The 24,057-nt window shown below is 44.9% G+C and overlaps 1 protein-coding gene across 1 annotated transcript in view; it reads right to left on the reverse strand.

Annotated features, from left to right (window-relative positions):
• Positions 1-251: 251 nt before the first annotated feature.
• fgf11b (fibroblast growth factor 11b) overlaps positions 252-24,057 on the reverse strand; it is a gene marked incomplete at both ends in the record, with an annotated part of 47,893 nt that continues 24,087 nt past the window's right edge. Inside the window, 3 exons of the mRNA XM_080435408.1 lie at positions 252-394; positions 1,325-1,523; positions 18,049-18,152. Of these exons, the coding sequence (XP_080291534.1) occupies positions 252-394; positions 1,325-1,523; positions 18,049-18,152 (446 nt within the window). The remainder of the gene's footprint in view (positions 395-1,324; positions 1,524-18,048; positions 18,153-24,057) is intronic.

Below are 24,057 nucleotides of genomic sequence, written 5' to 3' on the forward strand. Positions count from 1 at the left end.
AGGGGCATGGTAGTAGTGCTGACTCCAGGACTTGGTCCTTCTCTCCCTGGTGACAGGCGGAGGGGGAAGTCCCCTCTCAGGCCTGGCTGGCTGCTGACGGGCTGCTCTCATCCCTCAGCATTTAGTAGTGCACTCCTGGGGTATGGTGGCCCACAGGGGGGGGGGGGTTATTCTTTCACCCCAGTGCCTGAGGGGCCGGACTGAGTTCCCAGTGTCACTGCTGACCTTGCCCCACCCTCAGAGCTCCTGTGCTATGAAGCATCAGCCTTTGGGGCATCTTTCCTCCTGCCGTTCTTCACGGACGGCGAGTCTGTCTTCACCGTCTTCCTTGGAGGACACTCTTCACTGGCTTGTGTAACGATGTCGTGTAACGATGGCTCCTTATACATGGCGACTGTGGGGAAAGATAAACTATTAGTTAAGATTAGAATATCGTCACTTTCGGGCAGAAACTTTGCTTTATCATATTTCAACATTTATATATTTTTTTGTGTATTAATGCCCTCCTTTATATGACAGTGTTCACCCTGTGTCGCATTGTGACACTGCTTTTTTCTGACCTTTTGAAACACTAGAGGTTTGGGCCCCTATGCAAGCCCCTATGCGGGCCCTATGCACACGCCTACGTCGCACTGCCATGCACATGAGCGTGAGCGTGACGACGTGGTTCACCCGCCCACCGGCTAGACAACCGGTCCTCGCTTTGGCCAATTTTTCATAAAAGATTTTGAAAGTGAAAGTGTGGTTAATTCGGCTTTATAAATATTTAGCCAATGAAAAGTATTAACAAGAGCTTGTGACTGACTAATAACTAGCCTGGCATGGCCAGACATATTCGCCTGAAATAATAACTACTTTGGATCCATGGGAACACAGGATCTTTTTCCCATTATCTGAAAAGTATCATTTTTGAACATATAAGGTTTCTGCCCGACAGCAATGCAATAATGCTGATGAGCAGTGATAAATAGCATCTAATGATGCAGAACCATCATTATCTCTGCCAGGAAGGTGAGGGGGGTGATTGTGTTTTCACCCCTTTCTGTCTGCCCAGGGCTAATATTGCAACTGAACCGGTCAGCACCATTCTTTGTGCATACTGTCAGGAGGCAAAAGAAGTACCTCCATGCATTTCCTTTCTCAAATATTGTGTATTTTTTCATATATTGAGCTTTAATTTTATAATGGAATTCAACGGCAGTCGGATCGGGCTGAAACCGCACCCAAATATGTATGTACCGGTAAATGTTCCACTGAGCACACTGCTCTAGTTTGAATTATGCTTAAGGCTCATGAGATCCCAGAAAAGAAAAGTGCCACATACCCTCGATAACTTTAGGCAGGAAGTGTGCGGCTGGTTTGTTCTTCTTTACCCGGTTACCCTTCATGACCTGGCCGTCACGATTGATACCAATATACCAGGAACGACCTGAATGGGTCTGGCGGTAGAGCAGTGAGGAGTATGTGACGTAGTAGTTCTCAAACACGCTCTCCTTGAACTTGCACTCTGGAGTGAAATTATCCTACGGGGAGAGATGGGGCAGGGCAAAAAGGGTAAGTTTGTTAGAAACAAAGAAAAAAGAAAAGAAAGATAAAAGACAAAAGGAAACGTTTTTGAGCCTGAATGCCAATATGCCTGAATGCCAATACAAGTTGTGAGCGTGCGTGCGTGCGCGCACGCGCGCGCACACACACACACACACACACGCGCACGCACGCACACACGCACACAATGACACACAAAAAACATTAATTAGGTGAGCATTGCCTGAGGAAAAATAAAGGAAAGCTAAAATTCCATCTATTTTCCAGTTTCTTTGATAGTATGCACATTCTGACTCATGGGAGGAGCACGAAATAGTTGCACGTGTGATGTGATTGCATTAGCATCTCTGGTGAACTTATCGCAGTCCCCCTAGGAAAAGTATACAGAGCACATGAAAAGCACTGGGAGTCTTCACTCCCACACCAATAACACACCCGCAAATACACGCATGAATACATGCATATTATACATTCAGAGCTATGACATCAAACATTTGACAGGTAAGAGCATGAAAATGCTGGACAATTAGCATTGTCTCCACACCAGTCATTCCTCCCTCTCTGTCCCCGACAGACTACTGAACCCTGTGTAATGTTTATGTTTACCAGTGATTATAACCAACTTTGACAGATATTCATCTCTCTTAGTCACCATCAGGGTCCTTCCAGTGTCAGAGAGCAAAGCCAATCTGCAGGATTGATTTAGCAAGAGCAGCAGCAGGGCAGAAATGGCTGACTGGAGAATTTCTCAGAGACTCTCTAGATGACGATGACACCACCCACCGTGTAGGGGCTTTAATAAAGACTCAAACGCAGATTGAGAGGGTCTAAAGTGACCTCCGGTGTCACTGTCACACTCATCACAGATCATCACCTATGACCTTCTTCACAGGGAGTCACCATGCTTTGGTAGCTGGTAGAGACTGCAATTACGCACGTTATGTCCACATCTCTGTGTCCGCTTGCACCCCTGGATATGCCCGTTTAGCCACCCTTCTGTGCACCATGCAAAACAAACCCTGCTACCCTCATCTCAACAAACCCTCCTACCCACTACTACTACCACCACCTCCCAGCAGCATCACATCACATCACAGGGCTATTTAAAGATCCACTGACAGGTTTGATATCTTCTGCTGTGCTAACACAAAGAGGATAGGATCGATAGATGATCCCCTTCATTCATTATTAATCAGGCCAGAGAGCAGGAGGGGGTGGCAAGTGCAGGAGAGAGGGGAGATGGGAGGAGAATGTTGGAAGGAAAGAGGAAGAGACAGGAGGAGGAGGAGGAGGAGGAGGAGATCAATGAGGAGGACACTGATGGGTGGGGGTATAAGGGTGAGAGAGACCTGGTACTTTGGGTCCCTTGTGGGACCAGAGGAGGGACACTATAGGCTCGCACAGGCTCTTTAGTCGGAACCTCCCCAGGCTCTGACGCTCACCTCTTTCACAGATAAGAACACACATGACCCCCAGGAAAACACCCTTCAACTAACGCTCTGAAATAACACTAATGAAAACCTCGAGGCCCTCCAGTAATTACCCTCTATAATCAGTCCCCTGAAATCAGCCTAATGATAGAACCCACATTCTCCGTTTCATTAATCGGCCATCTCCAAAGGTATGAACCACTTTGCGTGAGAGAGGGAAGGAAACGCAGCACAGTGAGAGAGCAGACAAAATAAATGCATTACTGTGCACATATCCCAGATGGTCAAATTTGCTCTTCAGGGATAAACCGCAATGCCAGTATGCCAGTCCATCGAAATTTGATACAAATGAATAATTGTAGTTTTCCCCCATCTCTGTAATTCACCTCAAAACACCTGCAGGCCCCCAGTACAAAGCTATGATCAGAACCTTAGAAGAGAAACCACTTCACGTCTTTGGGAATACCAAGATGAATAATGGCTGTTTTAAGTAGGGGTGGGGTGGAGCACTTTCATTTAAAGGGCTTAGACCAGCAGATGAAATTAAAGAATCATATCCTTCATGTGCCTGTACTGACAGACGTTTGCCAGTCTCCTTTCCATTGCATATCAAGCCAGAATGAGTTCTAATGAAAGCAGACGAGAGAGGTATAATATCTGGCGTCAGTGCTGAGAATCCAGAGGATGGAAAGAACCTTTTTATCATGCAGAGCAGTCTCCCAGTCTTCCCCTCCGCCTCTCCTTTCTCCACCCACCCTCCACCTCCTTCTTCATCCCTTGTGTCAGATTACATCTATTCTACCTGCTCCAGGAAGCTTAACTCTCTTTGCCACCATACACTGGGATTGCACTAACAACATGGCAAGGACAATGAAGTACCTACACTGCAAAATCTTGAGTGTTAATCTAACTTTGAGAGAATAAAAATGACCCAGTCCACTTTAACACACATGAGTTTGCAGTGCAGAGTTAACAATCCAATGCTTATAGATCTGATTTCCATGAATTTGGTTAATTTACATATCTTTATACATTTAGAAAATAAGGAGTTACAATAACAATGTGGATTGAAAAATGAAACAGAACTAATGTCATCCATAAATAGTGTTTTATATCTTTTATTTCCCATTAAAGCAACAGTACACAGTAATGTACATGAAGATGTTGCTCGTCTTCAATGGCGACATTTACATGTGATGCCATTATGGTAAATGCCCGCAGTCCCCCATTTAGACAGCAGGGGTCATGGTGTCATATATGCTGCCTGCATCTATTGACCATCCCATGAGCTCTCTGGTTAATCTAAAGGGAAGCCATGAAATCTGCCCAGCTGCAGTAATCCTGCCATATTTCCATAGTGCTGCATTAGTTGTTGCAGCATCCCACTCTAATCATAACTTAAAATGTAAAGCTTCTTAATAAAGCCACCCATCCCTCTCATACTGTTTGAGTGTGCCAGTGTGTTTGCACTCACACACACTCTGTGTGTGTGTGTGTGTGTGTGTGTGTGTGTGTGTGTGTGTGTGTGTGTGTGTGTGTGTGTGTGTGTGTGTGTGTGTGTGTGTGTGTGTGTGTGTGTGCGCACGCTCTCGCACACACATTTTTAAGTTGATTTACATCCAGATGCAGATGTTCTATGACATGCCACATTACATAAGTTAATAAGGCATGGGTGCACTTATTAATAGCAGTTTACCATGGATGCAACTGGGAGATAATACCGTCTGGCACAAAAGATTTATGGGTTGTCTGTGATGTTTTATGATGGCATGGCCTAGCCCAGCTTGGCTTTGCACGGCAGGGCCTGGTGAAGCGTGGCTTGGCATGATTGAGTGACATGCTCAGTGTGAATGGATGATAATGATGCCGGGGAGGAGGGTTGAGGTGGAGGGTTAGGCGCTCGTGCCTCTGTTATGCTGATTGACATCTGGAAAGGCCTCCTGTCAATGTGATGGAGCTGAAAAAGGCGTGTCTGCTGATGGCCCTTCCTGCCCCCCACTGACAGGTAGCTTTTGTGTCATTTAAATAAGCTAGTATGAGACAAAAGAATCCAAGGGCAGAGATAGGTGGGCGACACCCAACACAAAACACAGGTCTCCAGCCAGAATCGAACCGATTATGTGGTCGTCACAATATCGGGTCATGAACCTGTAGATCTGCCTAATCTGTTATGAAAATAGCCGATCTACAAGCACATAGTGAGCTTGTAGATCGGCTACTTTTGCAGAATGTTCACCCCCCCCCCCCCCAACAAACACAGCCACCCTGCATTTCTTTTCTTTCGCTGCTTTCATTCCTTCCTTCGTTCATTCATCTGTTCTATCGACCTCTCTTGTCCTGTGATAAGAGTGATGCTATCTTGCTGCTTGTGCTGTCCTGCATTTCAATGCAATCTGCACAGGTAAAGAATGGACAGAGCCACTTAACCACAGAGCATTCTCTCCCTCCCTCCCTCTCGCTCTCTCTCATCCATACACACCAATAAGACAGACCTAAACATTGACACGACACGATAATAAGCATACTCCAACTGCAGTACAAATGATAGCCCAAATAAAACATTTAAATTAAATGTTCTGTATATAAACAACTGATAATAAAGATTCTAAGAGAGAATAAAGCAATTGTCATTCACACTTGTGATTGACACAAAAAACTGTGTCAACTAGAAAAAGTGCTCCTCGGAGCACAGGTCTCCGCCAGGTCAGGTAGGTTATTGTGGCCTCCTGGTGGCGCTATAATAGGCCAATGTTTAAAGGGTACCATTTGTTCTTAGGCCTTGCACGGCAATCGGACACTGCATTCATGGTTTGAGGCATTTTGTGCAACATTTTTTTTTGCTAAATTAGACCGGCTGGTGGCGCTATAACAGGCCAATGTTAAAAGGGTGGCATTTGTTCCTCAACATAGTGTGAATGTGCGTGCAAAGTTTGACCGCAATCGGACGGTGCGTTCATGATTTGCGGAATGTTGTTCAAAACAAGCCACTACTGCAAACTTTAGATGTCAATCTTAGCCAATGAGGATGGAATATGAAAAATCAAACACATCCGTCTTGATCACATGACTATGGAGATCATATGTACCGATTTGCGTGAAATTTGGATCAAATCGGAAGGAGTAATATAAAGAAATGTGTTTTACATAAGTCGGCCTCCTGGTGGCGCTATAAAAGGCAGATGGGAAAAATGCATGGCAAAGGTTTTTCCTTGACCTCTAGGGAGTGCGCATACAAAGTTTTACACAGATCGGTGCAGTTATAGGTAAAAACATGAATCGGCCTGTTATAGCGCCACCATGAGGCTGATTTGAAAATGTTCAAGTGGCATTTCTTCCTCGGCATAGTGGGAATATGCGTGCAAAATTTCACCGAAATTGCATGCTGTGTTCATGATTTGAGGCATTTTGTTGAAAATGGAGCACTCCTGCAAACTTTGGAAGCCATTTTTAGCCAATCAGGATGGAATATGAAAAATCTGAAAAACAAGTTTTGTTTAATGACTATAGAGATACTGTGTACCGATTTGCGAGATTTTTGGACAAAATCTGTAGGAGTACTGTCAAAAAATATGTTTTGCACAAATCGGCCTCCTGGTGGCGCTATAAAAGGCCCATGTGAAAAATTTGGGGCAGAAGTTCGGAATTGGCATCCAGGGAGTGTGTGTGCACAGTTTCGCTGCGATCAAGCCAACGGTGGCGGAGATTAGCTGGTGACAGACGGACACACGGACACACGGACACACACACACAGACGGACGGACGGAGGGTAAAACATACTCTCTCGCCATGCCTTTCGGCCTGGCGGAGACAATTATAGCTTTGAAATATTATGTTAAACTTCCTTCATAAAATCAGCTACCACTCTTTCCCTCCCTCTCTCTCTCTCTCTCTCTCTCTCTCTCCCTCCGTCTCCCTCCCCCTTGCGCTCTCCTACAGATGCATGCACATACATGCTCAAATGTATGTGTTAATTTCTCTTTCTCTCTCTCTTTTGCGCAAATGTTCCGCTTTCTTTTCCCTTTGTTCTCTCCACTCTCCCCTCCCCTTTTCTCTTGGCCCAGGAGGGGTTTTCAGAACACAATCAGTAGATGATGAAATGGGACAGGACTGCGCTGAGCTCTATTTTTACATTAGGATCAGCCATTTCCTCGTGCCTGCCACAGGTAGTGAGGCTGAGACTCCTGTGTGAGACAAGGGAAGTGACACAGACTTCCCTCTGCACCTGATATCTCTCATTCTCACTGGGATCCCTCCCCTACACAACCTGTAATGTGTTGCATGCATGCCAGCATCTGTGGGTGTGCGCATGTGTGTGTGTGTGTGTGTGTGTGTGTGTGTGTGTGTGTGTGTGTGTGTGTGTGTGTGTGTGTGTGTGTGTGTGCGTGCGTGCGCGTGCGTGCATGTGCGCGCGTGTGTGTGTTCCACCATCACTCACTTCACTTTTGTCTAATGTAGAGCTTTCTCTATCATACATTTTAATGCAGTTCTTCCTGAACATGCTCTATCCATCTGCTATAAATGCAAACTTAAACAAGCCGCATTTTATTTTGTTTGTTCCCAGATGTAGTCAACATGGTCTCAAAGAATAGTGTCCTGTAAATAAACTACAGCCTCCTGTAGGAACATTACTACTCACCAAGTGTAATGATAAGGTTTGTTTTCATCTCCCTGCACACTCTTGACATCTTATCCCTCAGAGGTCTGTATTTGGCCCCAGCTCACAAGCTTCAAGCACTGTTATACTGATGACACGGAACTGTTTTTCTCCTTCCCTCCCTCCGCCACACAGGGTGACGAGCGCATTGCTGAATGCCAGATCCACATCTCACATTGGACATCTTCCCACCAAACTCAATGCAGACAAGACTGAGCTTCTCTTTTTCCCTGGAAAAGTCTTGCGACCTGCAGGATCTGGTCTGCTGGTATGATCACTCAAACAACAAATGGTCCAGAATGCCACGGCATGCCTGATCTTCAACCTCCCTATAGCATCACATGTCTTACCCCTTCTGCGTTCCCTTCAGTGGTTTTTCGATTGCTGCCTGCATCCAATTGAAAACACTGGTGATGATGACCTACAACGCAATTAAGGGCATGGCACCCCCTACCTTAAGCCCATGATCCACCCACAGACCCCTTCCCACACACTTAGATTAGCTAACACAGGACATCTCCCCCTTCCCTGCAACACCCTGGCCAGCCATCCCAAGCGTCCTAGACTCTTCTCCCTCCGTGGTGGATGACCTCACCCATCAGTGAGATTGCAGACTCACTCCTCATTTTCAACCGCAGTCTGACAAACTCATCTGCTCACCAACACTCCTTATTCTTTGGATCACTTAATGTTGCCTCTTTTGATAGATGCTAGTTATACATACACCTTGTATGGTGGTTACTTGTTCACATCATACTATGTAGGCCTATGTAAGTTAGATAGACATAAACTGTTTGTCCCCAAAAGTGTATTATAGATACTGTAGCATCATACTGTATTAAGAAGACAGATGCTAGGTTTGATGTTTCCGGGTATAGTTACTTTGTAGCACTTTATTGTTGTCTTTGTACTCTGTACGTGATCCTTTAACCCTGTTTCTGGACTATAGAGTTCATGCATGTGACTTATTTCAATCCGTTAAATGCCTAAATAATAAATTGTAGAAATGTAGTAATGCACCTGCACACTTTCATCTACCGACTAATCCATATGTGACACACCCAACTCAGAATAAGAGGTGACTGTAACACTAATGATGACATCACACATGCTTGTTTTCCCCTACCATCAAAGACATGCATATCATGATTAAGTCTGTGCCTCTGTGTGGAATGCTTTCTAACTTCTTCAGCCACTAGGGCACTTCTGCATTGTACCTTTTTTATTTTTACTCTGCAACTGATCATTACCTCCTCTTGTTTCACTGCAGTCAATGAACGTGATTCTGAAGCACTATCAATTAATAGCTCACTGCAGGAGCTCTAGCAAGCGAGCTGTGTTAGCCTAAAAGCATCTGGCAGCTCATTATGAATCCTAATTATTTGCCTGTTATGCAATGGAACCCCAGGTTGTCCCTGACAACATAGTGAAAAAATTCTGAAATATGACCTTTGTAGCGTGCATTGTAACACATTCCTATTTTTAACTGTGCCAAAGGCACAACATACAGTAAACCTCTGGACAAGAGAAAAAAACTAAATAAATAAAAATAAATATGTCATTGTTAAAATGTTTATCAAAAATATTCAAACAAGAAATGACAAAGTCATAATATACCCGCTTGCGGCAGGCTGTTTTTGCCCCAATCTGCAGCACAAAATGTAAAAGTTGTCATCAAAATAAAATCTCAGCCATTCGAATGCAACAAAAATAACTCCACAGAGGTTCATTGGTTGGCTACCAATATAAAGTGTGTGTGTGTGTGTGTGTGTGTGTGTGTGTGTGTGTGTGTGTGTGTGTGTGTGTGTGTGTGTGTGTGTGTGTGTGTGTGTGTGTGTGTGTGTGTGTGTGTGTGTGTGTGTGTGTGTGTGTGGTGTGTACAATATCAATGATAGTGAAAATAATTGATCTACAATCTGACAGATTTGCTATTTTCACCAGCTGATATAGTTACTTCATAATGTAGCCTACCCTTACCCAAGTCAAAACTACAGTGTTTCACTTAGAAATGTAAGAACAACAAAAATGACAAGACACACACACACACACACACACCCAGGAGGACTGGTTGATAGTGTTGTATGCATTGTTCCTGGACAAAAGACCGGTGGTGACCAGTTAGTATTCATTTATGTATGAAAGAAATAAACTATTTTCACAATAAACTAAGTGAGTCCATAGAATACAGGTAGCGTAAGGGCAGTCATGTTAAAAACATCAACAGTGGTGGAAAAAGTACTGTAATGTTTTACTTAAGTAAAAGTATCAATACTGCAATGTAACCCTAACCCTTTATAAAAGTGAAGCTCACAACGTGTCTTTTGATTTCACTGTTTGAAACAGCTAGGCTTGAGTTGTAATGCATAACTGCAAGTTAGCCCTTTTCACTACTGGCTTAAATGAAAGAAAAACCCAAATGGGTCCATTTGGTTTCATTAATGTCTTTTGTAAATGAAGTATTCAATAAAACGTCATAGTAAAAAATAGCAGATGTACAAGCTCACAAGGCGGCGATGCGTTGTGAGCTTGTAGATCTGTTTTTTTCTGATAAAATGCAGCTGATTTTAGCGTCATACCTTACATGAAAAATGTTGCTACAGTAACCTTGGTTGTAGTGTGTAGTCATTCATTTGTAAACAGGGCAGTCATGCTAAAAACAGCAACAGTGGTGGGAAAAGTACTCGTACTAGTGTTGCCATGTATACTAATTACCGCCGTCCGAGTTATGTACCGATAGGCACAGAATAGTAAATGATGTTGTGGGGACTGCGTTTGCCCCAACTCGTTTCACTCAACTCGCCGGTCTCTCCCCGCACCCGCCCCGCCCCCCGCTACTGAGAACGGGGGTAAAAAGGCAGGTCGCGTGAAAGGCAGTATTATGTTGAGAAAATAGGAAGTCATTACAGCACCATAACATGGTGAATACATTTTGTTTTGGGATGTACAATACATGAAAATTACGAGAGTAATAACGCGACTTGCGTCGATAACTAATGGGGAGCGGACAGTAGCGCGCTTGGCTAAAAACAGTTAGTTAGTAACATCATACAAGCTAACTATTAGCCAAATTCGGCTAGCGCTCGGAGGACTGCATAGTCCCATAGCTTTGGAGGACGAGGCCGCCCGTTCAGAGTATGGGAAAGTATCCCATTGGCTTAAACGACAGCCAATGACGCAAATCTGTCGAACAAATCTGTCGAATGCAAATGAATCTGTCGAATGATGAGTCATAGATCTGCCTCTGCATAGACCCGCCAGCTTTCAGCAAGCGGGTAAAAATATATTTTTTCCCCCACCAAAACGGGTCGCAGCACTGGGCACCACTAAGTGTTAATCTGGCCCTGCAAGTGTTATTGTCAGACACTTAGACGGTAGACACTTCCCCAAAAGAGAAGTTGGATGTTTCCCCAGGACCCAAACAAGTGAATATAGCAGATTTACAAGCTCACAACTTTTTTTCCCTAATTTATGAAACGTCTTTGATTTTTGTATTTATGAAATTCTTTTGAATTCGTTTTGAATTCATGAAAAAAAAACATGTGGGACATTTTTTAACATCTTTCAACATAATAATTAAAAACTAAATGTAGGAAACATGCTATAGACCAATTATTTGTTTACTAACATTGAGACTGGACGCACAGGTGATTGTTTCACACAATCAATTCCCAACCTGTTGTTTCGGGGTGCCAACCCCCTCTTGTGTGTTGGCTAGTGAGGCGTGTCCTAGCGAGACCTGATAGAATGGGCTTCATTGCGCGCATACTGGTTGCACGCAAACTGTTTTTTATCAGTGTGACGTCGTCTGTTAAGGGGTCTATTTAAAGGATATTTACTACTCACAAATGGGTACCGACCCAGTGTTTGGGAAACAGTGTTCTAGACACTCCCCAGTGTAGAAGCAGGCTTTTCAGACCGTTTTCCCGCCCCTCCACTCCTTAACTCTATGCTCCACTCTCACCAGGAGGCAGACAGGTCAGGTGTTTGACACTAGCTCCATTCATTTGTAAGTATTAAGAGTGAATTAAACAACTTGTAAAGTAACGTTCCACCACATGGAAGTTCAGTAGAGTTGTCTGTATTGCCAGGGAGTTAAAACTGCTAAAAGACATTTGTGATAGTTGAAAGACATGACAAACTGCATTGGGAGTTTACTCTCTAACTGATTGGATTCTCCACCAGCTGAATTAGCTACTATAACTAGTCTTTCTTTAGTTAGTTACCCAACTGAGTTAGCAGCTAACTGTAGTTAGCTGCTAACTGTAGTTAGCTGCTTCCGGCTGAATTATGTGTAGTTTCACTTTTAATAATTTACTTGCTAAAAAGATTAAGTATTTTTGTATGAGGTGAAGTTATGTGGTTGTATATGTTGAATTGAGCTGTGTTTTTGATTGAGATGCTGAAAGCAGGCCTAGTAAATCTCATAAAGGTAATTTGTGTGTCTGTGTGTGTGTGTGTGTGTGTGTGTGTGTGTGTGTGTGTGTTTTAGTTAAAAAAAGAAAAGTAAAAGGCTAGATATGTATGGTATATTAACTAACCGAACATTAAGGTGCTTGCAGGTGCTGTGTGTATGTATGCATGAGATCTACAAGCTCACAACGCACCGTTGTGAGCTTGTACTGTAGATCTGCCTTTTTTGCTACTTATGTGAGACACTTTTGTGAGACACTGTTGTACAACGAAGTAATAATAATTTAAAAAACATAAAAAGATGATATATGGAAACACAAGGTATTTGCCCGACAGCGACGATATGTACAGTATATATATATGTTTATATAACAAGTGCAGTTTTACCGTTATGGCAGTAATTATGACATAATTTACAATTGATAGATAGAAGCAATTGAAAATACTACTAGATATAATAAACATAATGTTGAGTACGTTGTTGACGACCCCTAAGCTCTGTTCTTTCTTTCTTTCTTTCTTTCTTTCTTTTCTTTCTTTCTTTCTTTCTTTTTTTCTTTCTTTCTTTCTTTCTTTCAGCTAGTCTAGGCTTATGGTGTCCTTCCCAACCTACTCAGAGCTATGTGTCATGTGCGTGGGTACAAAAGCCACGGTGATGACCCCAGACAACAACATTGCAGAGTTTGGCATCCTGGGGTGTTGCAGGAGGGCACCCTCGCAACCTCTTCATTATAGTCCAGGACTATGCACTTATGCAGGCTATCAGTGCAGGCTCTTAACAGACCTAGACTATGCAGACGACATATGCCTGCTATCTGACCATGTAGAGAAGGCACAGGTGCTCCTGACCAGAGTTGTGTCAGAGTGTGCCAAGGTTGTTTTTGCGATAAATGCCAAGAAAAGGTTATCACCTATAACACCCTCACAGACCATCCACCTCTTGACAACAGGAAGCAATGCCCTGAAAGAAGAATTGACTTTAAATACCTGGGCTCATGCGTTAACGCGACCTTAAAGTGAGGAAATCACTTGCAAAGAGGTCTCTGAAGGGCATGTCTACTGTGTGGAAGTCCAACCTCCCCACCATATCAAGCTCAACTTCTTCTCAGCGACTGTAGAGTCCATTCTCCTATACGGCTGTGAGTGCTGGACCCTGAAGCTGACTACAGAAGCCCCTGGCCACTGTGCTACACCAGAATCAACCAGGATGATCATGTTACCAACAAGCATCTGTATGGGATGGGTGGCTAACAAGGGAGGGTGAGAAGATCGCTGCCATTGGTCACTGCCATTGACACCTTGAGCTTCTAGCAGGGGGGAAAGTACTGGCGAAGCTATAAAGATAAGTTAAATGGAGATGACTGGAGACGGTGCTGGAGGGCTTGTCTGAGGACAAACTAGAGTGAGCTCTCTCTGTCTATGATGAGTTCCAAAGTTTGACCCTGACCATCACTTACTCAACTGATGAAGTCAAGTAGAAGACTGCTCATGGTAGGAACTTTTTTTTTTGTTGTGCTGCTGCTGCTGCTTGTGTTGTATGCTGTGTGTGTATATACTAATGTGATTCAAGCTGTACTATTGCTGTCATTTTGGGACCCAATGAATGGGTGCCAATGAAACATGTTCACATGACACCTGTTTGTGTCTCGACTTGAATGCTGATGTGAATCTACAGTGCGTGTGTTGTGTTGTTTCTGCTGTTGAAGTTGGTGAGTTGTGACAGGGTACAGTATGTGTATATGGCTCTTGGTCACTTCAATTATCCTGAGTTTGCTATTTCCTTTCAAGTTCAAGCTAGAGGTTTTGGGCTTTGACATAACAGCCAACACTGATGTGGATCTACACGCAGGGGTGTCAAACTCATTTCGGGGTAAGGCGACTTGATGACCAGTTGCAGAAGTGCATACTCTTGCAGAAGTGCATACTCGCTCACGTGTATTCACTTACACAGCTAACACTTGGCTTTGTTTTTCAGCCTGTTGTCCCAGGCACTGCTATTAACTACAGTAGCCTATATAATTTTACACATTTTGCTCATTATGATTAATGCTTCAAAAAAGTAACCACTTAAAAAAGCATGACATCTCTTTGCTTTAACCAACTTGTCAATGTCAGGGACCAGTTTCTGCAGTTATTATCATAATATAATGTATAATGTCAGTTTGTGTCTTGTCTCAGTGAGTGAGAAATTACATTGTGAATTGAGATCATAGTGGATTACACAACTTTCTACCATGCTCTTCTCATTTGGTAAAAAAAACAAAAAACTAAACACTTTGTAAGGGAAATGAAACTCATTTCTGAGCTAACAAATATGGTTCTTTGGCCTCTCCATGTCTGTGCTAGGCCTACTCTAGCCCTGGTTCAGAGCGTTAGTGAGTTCCCTCTAAGACCCAGGGCTCTGCGCTTGTACAAGGAATTCCACTGTCCTGCGAGTGCTCAAGAGTAGTGAAAATGCCAGCTTTGGGAGTGTGCTGCGTTTGTGTAGCGGAAGTTGAGAGCTGGTTAAGTCCCGGGAAAGACTCACTGTGATTGGCCAGTAGTCACTTTGAGTGGCAGTTGGGGCAAACGCAGTCAGTGGGGCAGACGCAGTCCCCACCAATATTATTTACGATTCTGTGCCTATCGGTACATAACTCGGACGGCGCTTAGTCGACTAGCAGACCATCGGCCGGTCGTCGCGGGCACTCACTCCTCCGTCATGGTCCAAAACTATACTTTATCGGCGAAAAAAAGTAGTTGAGGATTGAAAAGGTTTTCTCCCAAGCGGGAGTCGATCCCAGACTACCAGTGGTAGTGGATTGGGAGTGTAATGATTAGCGAGGTGCGCCACTGAGGCCAGTGTTGAAATCTGGTATTAGAATGTCACGTCCTAACTCTTCTATTGTAGAAGAAAGAAGTCCCCGCCCGCGCCCCCGCCCAAAAGGAAAGACCGTGCACTTACATATATCGCAGTGAAAATAAACAAAACCATTTCGCTACTCACCGAAGCAAAGGCTGGAATTTTTTTTAATTTACTCCACAGTGCCCTCTACAGATCTGGAGGATTTGAACTTGCCATTAACCAAAATCTGTAGAGGGCACTGTGGAGTAAATACAGTACAAATAATTTCCGTCTCGCTGACATATTTTATTTTCTGCCCAAAAAGTGTATTTTACAGAGTAGGTGGGGTGCTGAGAGGCTTCCCACCTCCGAGAATAGACTTTCAACAACACAAAACAGCCTTTGCTTCGGTGAGTAGCGAAATGGTTTTGTTTATTTTCACTACTCTTGAGCACTCGCAGGGCAGTGGAATTACTTGTACAAGCGCAGAGCCCTGGGTCTTCCAGGGCGTTCCAGGGAACTCACTAACGCTCTGAACCAGAGCTAGGCCTACTCCTGTGTGAGCAACACCAGGCTGTCTCAAAGTGTAGTCTCAACTCAACCAGTAGGTTGAATGGACTGTTAACGAGTGCCAATCAGCGACTGCATTCCACAGCTGGGGATAGAAGAGCCTCTCTACAGCCATTAAATAATGAGCCATCAGCGGGCGGTTGGGGAGGGACTGAGCAGCAGGGTCGTTCGAGGCAGTATGGTTTTCCTTTTTTGAAAATCATGTTGGGGTCCCGCAGTGGACCCCTTGCAGGGCTGTGTGTTGTGTTGTGGCTGCTGTTGGATGTTGTGAGTTGTGACAGGGTGGCTGTATTGGTTCATGACTGGCTTGGTGGGCCTATTCCTCATGGCCGCTATTCTTTCTTTCTTTCTTTTCTTCGAGCTGCTGCTTGTGTTGTATGCTGTGATACATCACAGCATACATACATGTAATTCAAGCTGTTGTTCTATTGTTGTCATGATATTGTATTGTATGCTGTGTAGTAATGTGATTCAAGCTGTTGCTCTGTAATTATTTCCACATACAAACGTCTTGACACTGGGTTTTTAGTTAATGGTCCGTAGATTGTGTGTGGGAACTTTTGTGTGGATTGCTAAAAAATCCCAGGAGAAGTAAGGATTTAAGTGTTTTTAAATCAAAATTGCAGAAAGCGGGGGAGGAAGTCATGGGTCACTATGGCAGAATTGTTCCTCATTACTAGAGGTAAATGTGTAAGCAAGTTTCATGTACAGTAGGTCAAAGGAGGCCTGACATGGCTTGTTAAAAATGCACACTTTCTATTTATTGGCCAATTAGAGGAAGATTTGTTTCAGTGCTGTTTACCATGACCCTGCATTTATTTAGTTTGGGGCAGAAGAAAAACATTATGAAACTAGAAAAAGTGCTGCTTCAGGTAGGTAGGTTATTGTGGGCCAGCAATGTTCGGTAATTCACCAATCAGGATGGAATATGAAAAATCGGACGGATCCGTCTTGATCACTTAGACTATAGACATAATGTGTACCAATTTGGTGTTGACAGAAAAAAACTGTCCAAGTACAGAGCCAACTCAGCTCCAGTTTACTAAGTCTAGGTTTAAGTGGTCAAACCAACAAAATATACAAACACCACCAAAATGTTACACTTCGGTCAGCCATCTTCCCACATCCCTGAAAGAGCTACTATCTCTTTCCATTCATCTAGCACAGCCCTCGTAGATCAGAGGACCTCTTTTTTTCTGCCTCTACACCTGTGTTTAAAGTGTCAAACTGTTCTGATAAACTGGCCTGCTGTACCATATTGATGAAACCACGCCACATCTTCAGCCCCTCCTCTCCACTTCATTTGTCTACCGAGTCCACACTCATAACTCCTGGCCTTGGTAGCCTTACCAAACATATCTGAATTTTATTGACGCAAATGATGCATGCCTATGTATTCACAGAATTTATACACCCCCAACAATTCCTCGAGCTCTGTTTCTCATGCCCCCCGCTCTCTAAAACGCACATACAAGGATTTATGCATGCAGACATGCACACAAAAAGAGCACACACAATTTACGGTCTGCACCAATGCTATTAATCTCAGTTACTTACAGTATAACGGCACCAAACACAATGTGGGTAATTTCTCATATTACTGTGGCTAGTTCCAGGTTTTATTCTGGGCTTTTTTTTTTATAGAGTAGAGAATCGGCACATAAACCCTTGTTTACTGCTATGGCAGAGGATTAAGGCCTGATTGCTGTTTGTTCTCAGTCAAGCCCAATTCAGTACCATGGACAGTTACTACAAGCTTCCTCTAGTACAGAGCTCAGACTTATAGACAATAATGGAGCTTCCCAGTCAGATTCCATGAGTAAACATCCCATTCATTTTCTCCATAGAGAATTGTATTATCAGCTATAATGTCATTACAATCTAATGTCGACTTACCAAGAGGCTCCTGGTTGTAAAACAATGTTTAATTTGTAATCTGTAGCAACATCGTCTCTGATTGGTTGAGATCGCGTTACTATGGAAATGTTACCTGCCTCACATGAGTTTCTACTTGCTATATCCCATAGCCCGGAGACACGATCGTAAATTGTCACAGAAAATCACTACCAGTCAACTACAATATTTTACTGCAATATAAAGTCTATGATAAAAACAATGATTAAAGTTAAAAAGAGATCAAGCTAAACAATAATTTTGGCTGAAACTTAAAGCATTGTAAGGGTACTGTATGTATATATATTAAGGTAATATAAGGAATTTCAAAAACATGTATGGAGAAATGTATGGGATTTCTACTACTGGAAACTGCGCTGGTGAATGGCAGCGACTGTTACACTCTATACACATCGGTGCTAACACATTACATCGTAGAACCCCATACTGTATTATTTTCCACCCAACAGCACAGCAACCTTGTTGGGCATTTCACTGTGGTCTTGTAGTATGGCGCGATCTTGTCTTAACCACTTAAGCGCTATACTTTGTCTGGATCAACGAGAACATTTTGAAATCTTTTTTTGGCTGTGATGACATGATCGGGACCACAGCTTGCCAGGGTTAATGTGGTTAACATGACAAATGTGGTCCCAGTATTGTATCAAAAGGGAATTGCTCATGACTGTGTGACATGTAGAGACTAGAGAGTAGCTACTTACAGAGGCATAGAGGTATCCCTCGCTGTTCATGGCTAGGTACATCCCTGTCTTCGCCCCCTGGATTGCCACAATCCGTAGTCCCACAGGAATCAAGTTGAACTGTGCTGTGTTGGGAAAACAAGTGTGTGGGAGAGAGAGAGAAGGAGAGAGAGATCAAATAGACGGCAAAATATAGCATAGCCTAGTAAAGCCAGATTTGTGTGCGATGGAGTTGCGCGCCAAATGCATCTCACAATGCGATGCAACACGGTGCAATGCAATGCGCGAGGCACGCACACATACGTATACTGTAGACCTATGTAGTACATACAACCGCACACACACACATATGTATATGTACTGTAGACCTATGTATGTATTTATCTATTTATCTACAGTCTTGACAATTAAAATGGTGTCAAAAATAGATCATGTGCATATTTTTTTAATCAAATAAGTTTCATGCATTTTGGCTACAGGCCACTAGTGGCCATGGTTAGTCAGGATCATTAGGGTGTCACGATCCGCTCCTCGGACCGTGGACTGACTTTATTATTTAGCCATTGTCTGACCTTTTATGGTATTGGACCCTTTTGGACCCTTTTGACCACTCTTTCTGTTGTTTTGTTCCCTGTTCTCCATGTACCTTTATTCTGTAGTGTTGTCTTGGTGTTTCCTGTCTGCCCTAGTTGTTGCTTCCTGTCTTGTCTCTCTAGTATGTCTTTGCAATTGTAGTTCACCTGTGTCTTGTTCTGTTACAGCCAATCATGTGTTAATTGTCCTTTGTTCTCACCTGTGCCTAGTTAGTCCCTGTCTATGTATATGCCCCTCTGTTTCCAGTCTGTGTTGGTTCATTAATGTTGTTACAGTGTTCTGTCTGTTACCTAGTCTTGTCTTTATTCCCTGTTTAATTAATAAACCCCCCTGCATCTGAATCATTCTGCCTCCACTTCACTGTCTGCGCTTGGGTCCTACACCTCTCTGCCTCGCACCGTGACAGAATGAACCAACCAAATGGACCCAGCGGACAGCCCAGCAGATGGCTTTGAAGTACTTCTCTTCATTCCTGCCTAGCCGTTTGCCTGTTCACCTACCTGCTCTCCAGCCTGTCGATGGCCAGCCTACTCATTAGCCTGCACCCCTTGGTTGTAGGCCTCCAGCCTCTCTGCTCCGAGCCTGCCTCTGTTGACCCCGTGTTCCCTGAGCCAGCCTTTGCTGAGACAACTGCTTCCCTATGCTGGGTCTCGCTAGGCTATCGTCAGGGGGAACCGGGCGAGGGGGCGTCATCGTCCTGGCCTTCGACACCGCCAACGCTCCCAGCTGCCCAGCATCCAGGAGCCTCCACTGCCCAGCATCCAGAAGCCTCCACGGTCCAGCTCCTGCTTCGCCCCGGGTCAGCGCCGACGAACGGCGGGCGGCCGCCGAGACGTCCGAACCTGGACGGGCTCCGCCAGTATCCAGGTGCGGCGTCCGGTCCTTCTGTGCCGGTTCGCGGTCTCGGCAGGGCCGTTCCGTGACCCGTTTTCCGGTCGCCGCTGTCCGGGGCCTCTTCTCATCTGCCTTGGTTCCCTGCCCCCCCCCGGCTCTTCGCCTGCCGTCCGGGCCTCCCCGGCCGCTTTCCGGCTGGTTCCCGGCGGTCGTCCTGCCTCGAGCTCCTCTTCTCTGCCCCGGTTCCTCGCCTGCCATTCCGGACCTCTCCTGCCGTTGTCCGGCCGGACCCGGGTGGCCATCCCGGCCTCGACCCGCGCCTCTCTTTTGGTCCTGCTTGCGCCCTCTGTGCCGACGTCCTCCGCGCAGAGCCCTGGCAGCGCACCCCCCCCCCCCCCCCTGGTCCTGCTTGCGCCCTCTGTGCCGACATCCTCTGCGCAGAGCCCTGGCAGCGCCCGCCTTTATTATTTAGCCATTGTCTGACCTTTTATGGTATTGGACCCTTTTGGACCTTATTGACCACTCTTTCTGTTGTATTGTTCCCTGTTCTCCTTGTACCTTTATTCTGTAGTGTTGTCTTGGTGTTTCCTGTCTGCCCTAGTTGTTGCTTCCTGTCTTGTCTCTCTAGTATGTCTTTGCAATTGTAGTTCACCTGTGTCTTGTTCTGTTACAGCCAATCATGTGTTAATTGTCCTTTGTTCTCACCTGTGCCTAGTTAGTCCCTGTCTATGTATATGCCCCTCTGTTTCCAGTCTGTGTTGGTTCATTAATGTTGTTACAGTGTTCTGTCTGTTACCTAGTCTTGTCTTTATTCCCTGTTTAATTAATAAACCCCCCTGCATCTGAATCATTCTGCCTCCACTTCACTGTCTGCGCTTGGGTCCTACACCTCTCTGCCTCGCACCGTGACATAGGGTAGGTACCCTCACAAAAAAACATGCAGTAATCCTGGTCTCTATACTGCCTCCTCCTGGTCAGCCGGGGTGCCTGATGGAGGGGAAAGGAACTGGTTGGAATAACGTGTTCCTTCCACGCGCTATGTCCTACTGGGAAACTCCCCCCTGTCAGGTGATAATAAGCAGCCTGCTCACTCCTCATGCATTGAAGGAAGGATGAGCTCAGTTCGGGGCTCTCCCCAGGCTGGCAGAGGGAGAGTAGCGCCCAGGATTACAAGCTTAGGCATTGGCACTGGGTGAAAAATGGGTTATAAAATCGTGGGATAAAAAAAGGGGAAAAAATGAAATTAAAAAAAGTCAGGATCATTGCAGATTTAACATCTCTAGTTAGTGAAGTTGGCGAGGTGATTTCCGGAATATTGAGGGTGTGTGTTGGCAACTAATTAAACCTAAAAATTACCAAACAAAAACAATTGAACTTGAAAACAGAAAGTGACTGACAAACTTCTGAGTGGACATGCACTGATGATCTGATGCACATCCATCATAATATTTCGGAGGCCATTCTTCAAGACTTTGATGCAGCAGGGAGACGCAGAATAAACTTCATTTCAAATAGGTTGGGTTCTGAATACATTTATCAATCTCTCTCTCTCTTTGCTCAGTTGCTCTCTTGTCTCTGTCCATCTGTCTCTCACAGGCGTGAGCGCTCACACGCTCGATGAGTAGACTCACTGCATATGTAATCTCTCAAGACAGATTCTGCTAACGGCAGAATAAATTGTTTTTATTTCACTCAAAGTCCACTCCAGGGCTTTGTACAAAACACTGCTGCTAGGGTGTTAATGGGAGCTAAGAAAAGGGAGCCTATAACTCGTATTGAAACCTAGCAAATGGATTGAAATTATATATAGTTAATTAAAACGTCTCAACTGTTGTTCCTTGTACTTGACCCTGTCTGTCTCCTCACCATTGCACTAGGGTAACTAACCAGAACATTGTACAACCCATCTCCACATCCTTTAGGCTCACAAGGGTGCAGTAAAATAACAGAGGCCATTACAGACCATTTGGCCAAAGGTATGGCACTGATAAGCACAATGAGACCCAAAGCCATTACGAAAATGACAACTTTTCCACCAAAAGTCATCCTTATCAATAATTGTGTGATTAATAATTACGGTTACAGTACAAAAAAGATGCAAGACAAACTCAGCAATGGCGACATCAGGAGCACATGGCAGGCGGTACACACCTTGACAGACTGCAAAACAAGAACCAGAAGCGAGGTGAACCCGCCTGCCTGCCTCCCCAACGAACTGAACACTTTCTACGGCCGGTTTGAGATCAGCTCCAACCGCGGCAGCCAAGCGGGGCCATCAGCAGCACCAGCAGAGGACAACCCTCTAACCATCTCGGAGAGAGAAGTGCGTACAGCCTTCACACGGGTCAACATCCACAAGGCAGCCGGACCTGATGGGATTCCAGGCCGGGTCCTTAAGACATGTGCAGACCAGCTGGCGGGTGTCTTCGCTGACATCTTTAACCTCTCCCTCTCCCTGGCTGTGGTCCCTGCAGGGTTCAAAATGTCAACCATTGTGCCCATTCCCAAAAAGGCCAAAGTGACATGCCTGAACGACTGGAGACCTGTTGCTCTCACCCCGATCGTCAGCAAGTGTTTCGAGAAACTGGTGAGGGAATACATCAGCTCCACGCTACCTGCCTCGCTGGATCCGTGGCAGTATGCATACCGCAAAAACAGATCCACCGACGACGCTATTGCCATGGCTCTCCACACCGTCCTCTCGCACATGGACAACAAGCTGCTGAAGGACAAATATGTACGTATGCTGTTCGTGGACTACAGCTCAGCATTCAACACCATTGTCCCAGCAATACTTGACAAAAAGCTCAGAGACCTAGGGCTACACCCAAGCATGTGCGACTGGATACAGGACTTCTTGTCCAACCGACATCAGGTGGTGAGAATGGGCAGCATCACATCCGACCCCCTGACCCTCAACACCGGAGCACCCCAGGGATGCGTGCTGAGCCCCCTCCTCTACTCCCTGTACACGTATGACTGCATAGCCACACATGTCTCCAACACCATCATAAAGTACGCGGACGACACGACAGTGATAGGCCGAATCGTCAACAACGACGAGTCTGACTACAGAGAGGAGATCAAATCACTAGCACGCTGGTGCCGGGAGAACAACCTCTCTCTTAACGTCGACAAGACCAAAGAACTGATCGTGGACTTCAGGAGGCCGCGGAGAGACCATGCGCCCATCCTCATCGACGGTGCTGCAGTGGAAAGGGTCAGCGAGTTCAAGTTCCTCGGAGTACACATCGAGGAGGACCTCAAATGGGAGACGCACTCCACACACGTGAGGAAAAAGGCTCAGCAGCGACTGTACTGGCTCCGCCGCCTGAAGAAGCTCGGAGTAGGACGTCGCATCCTCAGGCTGTACTACAACAGTTCTGTCGAAGGCATCCTAACAGGCTGTGTCACGGCCTGGTACGGGAACTGCACTGCCCGAGAAAAGATCAGCCTACAACGAGTAGTGCGATCGGCAGAGCGGATAATGGGAATCGAGCTCCCAGCGCTCCAGGAACTGTACAAAAAGCGGTGCGTGCTCAAAGCCAAGCGCATCATCAAGGACAAGCACCACCCAAGTCACAGACTGTTCAACCCCCTACAACGACCGCGACCGGGCAAGGGGCTCTACCGCAGTATCAAGAGTTCCACCACCAGGTATTGGTGTAGTTTCAATCCGGCTGCTGTCAGAATGCTGAATGGGGAATAAGCCTGGATGAGGCATAGGCCTTGAACACACCTGTGGATTATACCAGGGACAATGACTTGGACTTTAGCCCCCCCTCGGACACACCTGTGGACTACACCAGGTACAAATGACTTTTTGTTGCACTCTCTCATGGAGCTACTTGCGGATTATACTAGGGTCAGTCCACTCTAGGTGGACACGCACTGACCTTTTGCACCTTAATCCCTTGTATAACGCACTGACTTTTTTTTGGTCTTTTTTATTGTGCTCCTTTTCCTCTAAGCACCTTAACGTCCATTGTCTATCATGCACAGTATAAGTATAACATGCACAGTATACAATACATTGCTGCTATGCTCAGGCACCTTAGTTTAGTTTTTTTTTTAGTTTTTATTATCTCAGGTAATTTGTAAATATGTAGATAACTTGTCTGGCCTTCTGTTGCTCTCTTGTTTTGATCTCCTTCCCACTTACCCCCCACCCTCTTCTTCTCCCCCCCCCCCTCTTCTTTCTATGGAAACTAACGTTGCGATGGGAACGATGTACAAAAAAGAATTTCACCCACTCTTTTACCTTGTAAACCTGTGATGTGACAATAAAACTGATTCTGATTCTGATTCTGATTCTGATTCTAAGCTAATATGATCATGATTATTATTTTAGCTATAAAATAATAATTCATAAAGCAAACAAGTGCAAATACGGTCTGTCATGTGATGCTATTGTAACGTCAAATGTTTTCCTGTCTCTGCCTGTGGCTGGAGGCAAGCGGGCCTTAAATAAAATTAAGCTTATAAAACAACAAGTACAGGTTAAACAGGTTAGCAAAGCTCTCTATGGAGCATCAACTTGTCCATAAACCAGACTTTAAAAGACATCATAAATTACTTTGCTATGAGGAGTTCATGGAGCTC

The sequence above is a fragment of the Gymnoscopelus braueri genome (genome assembly GCF_963280865.1).
Source record: "Gymnoscopelus braueri genome assembly, chromosome: 8".
In the NCBI taxonomy this organism is placed as follows: Eukaryota; Metazoa; Chordata; class Actinopteri; order Myctophiformes; family Myctophidae; genus Gymnoscopelus; species Gymnoscopelus braueri.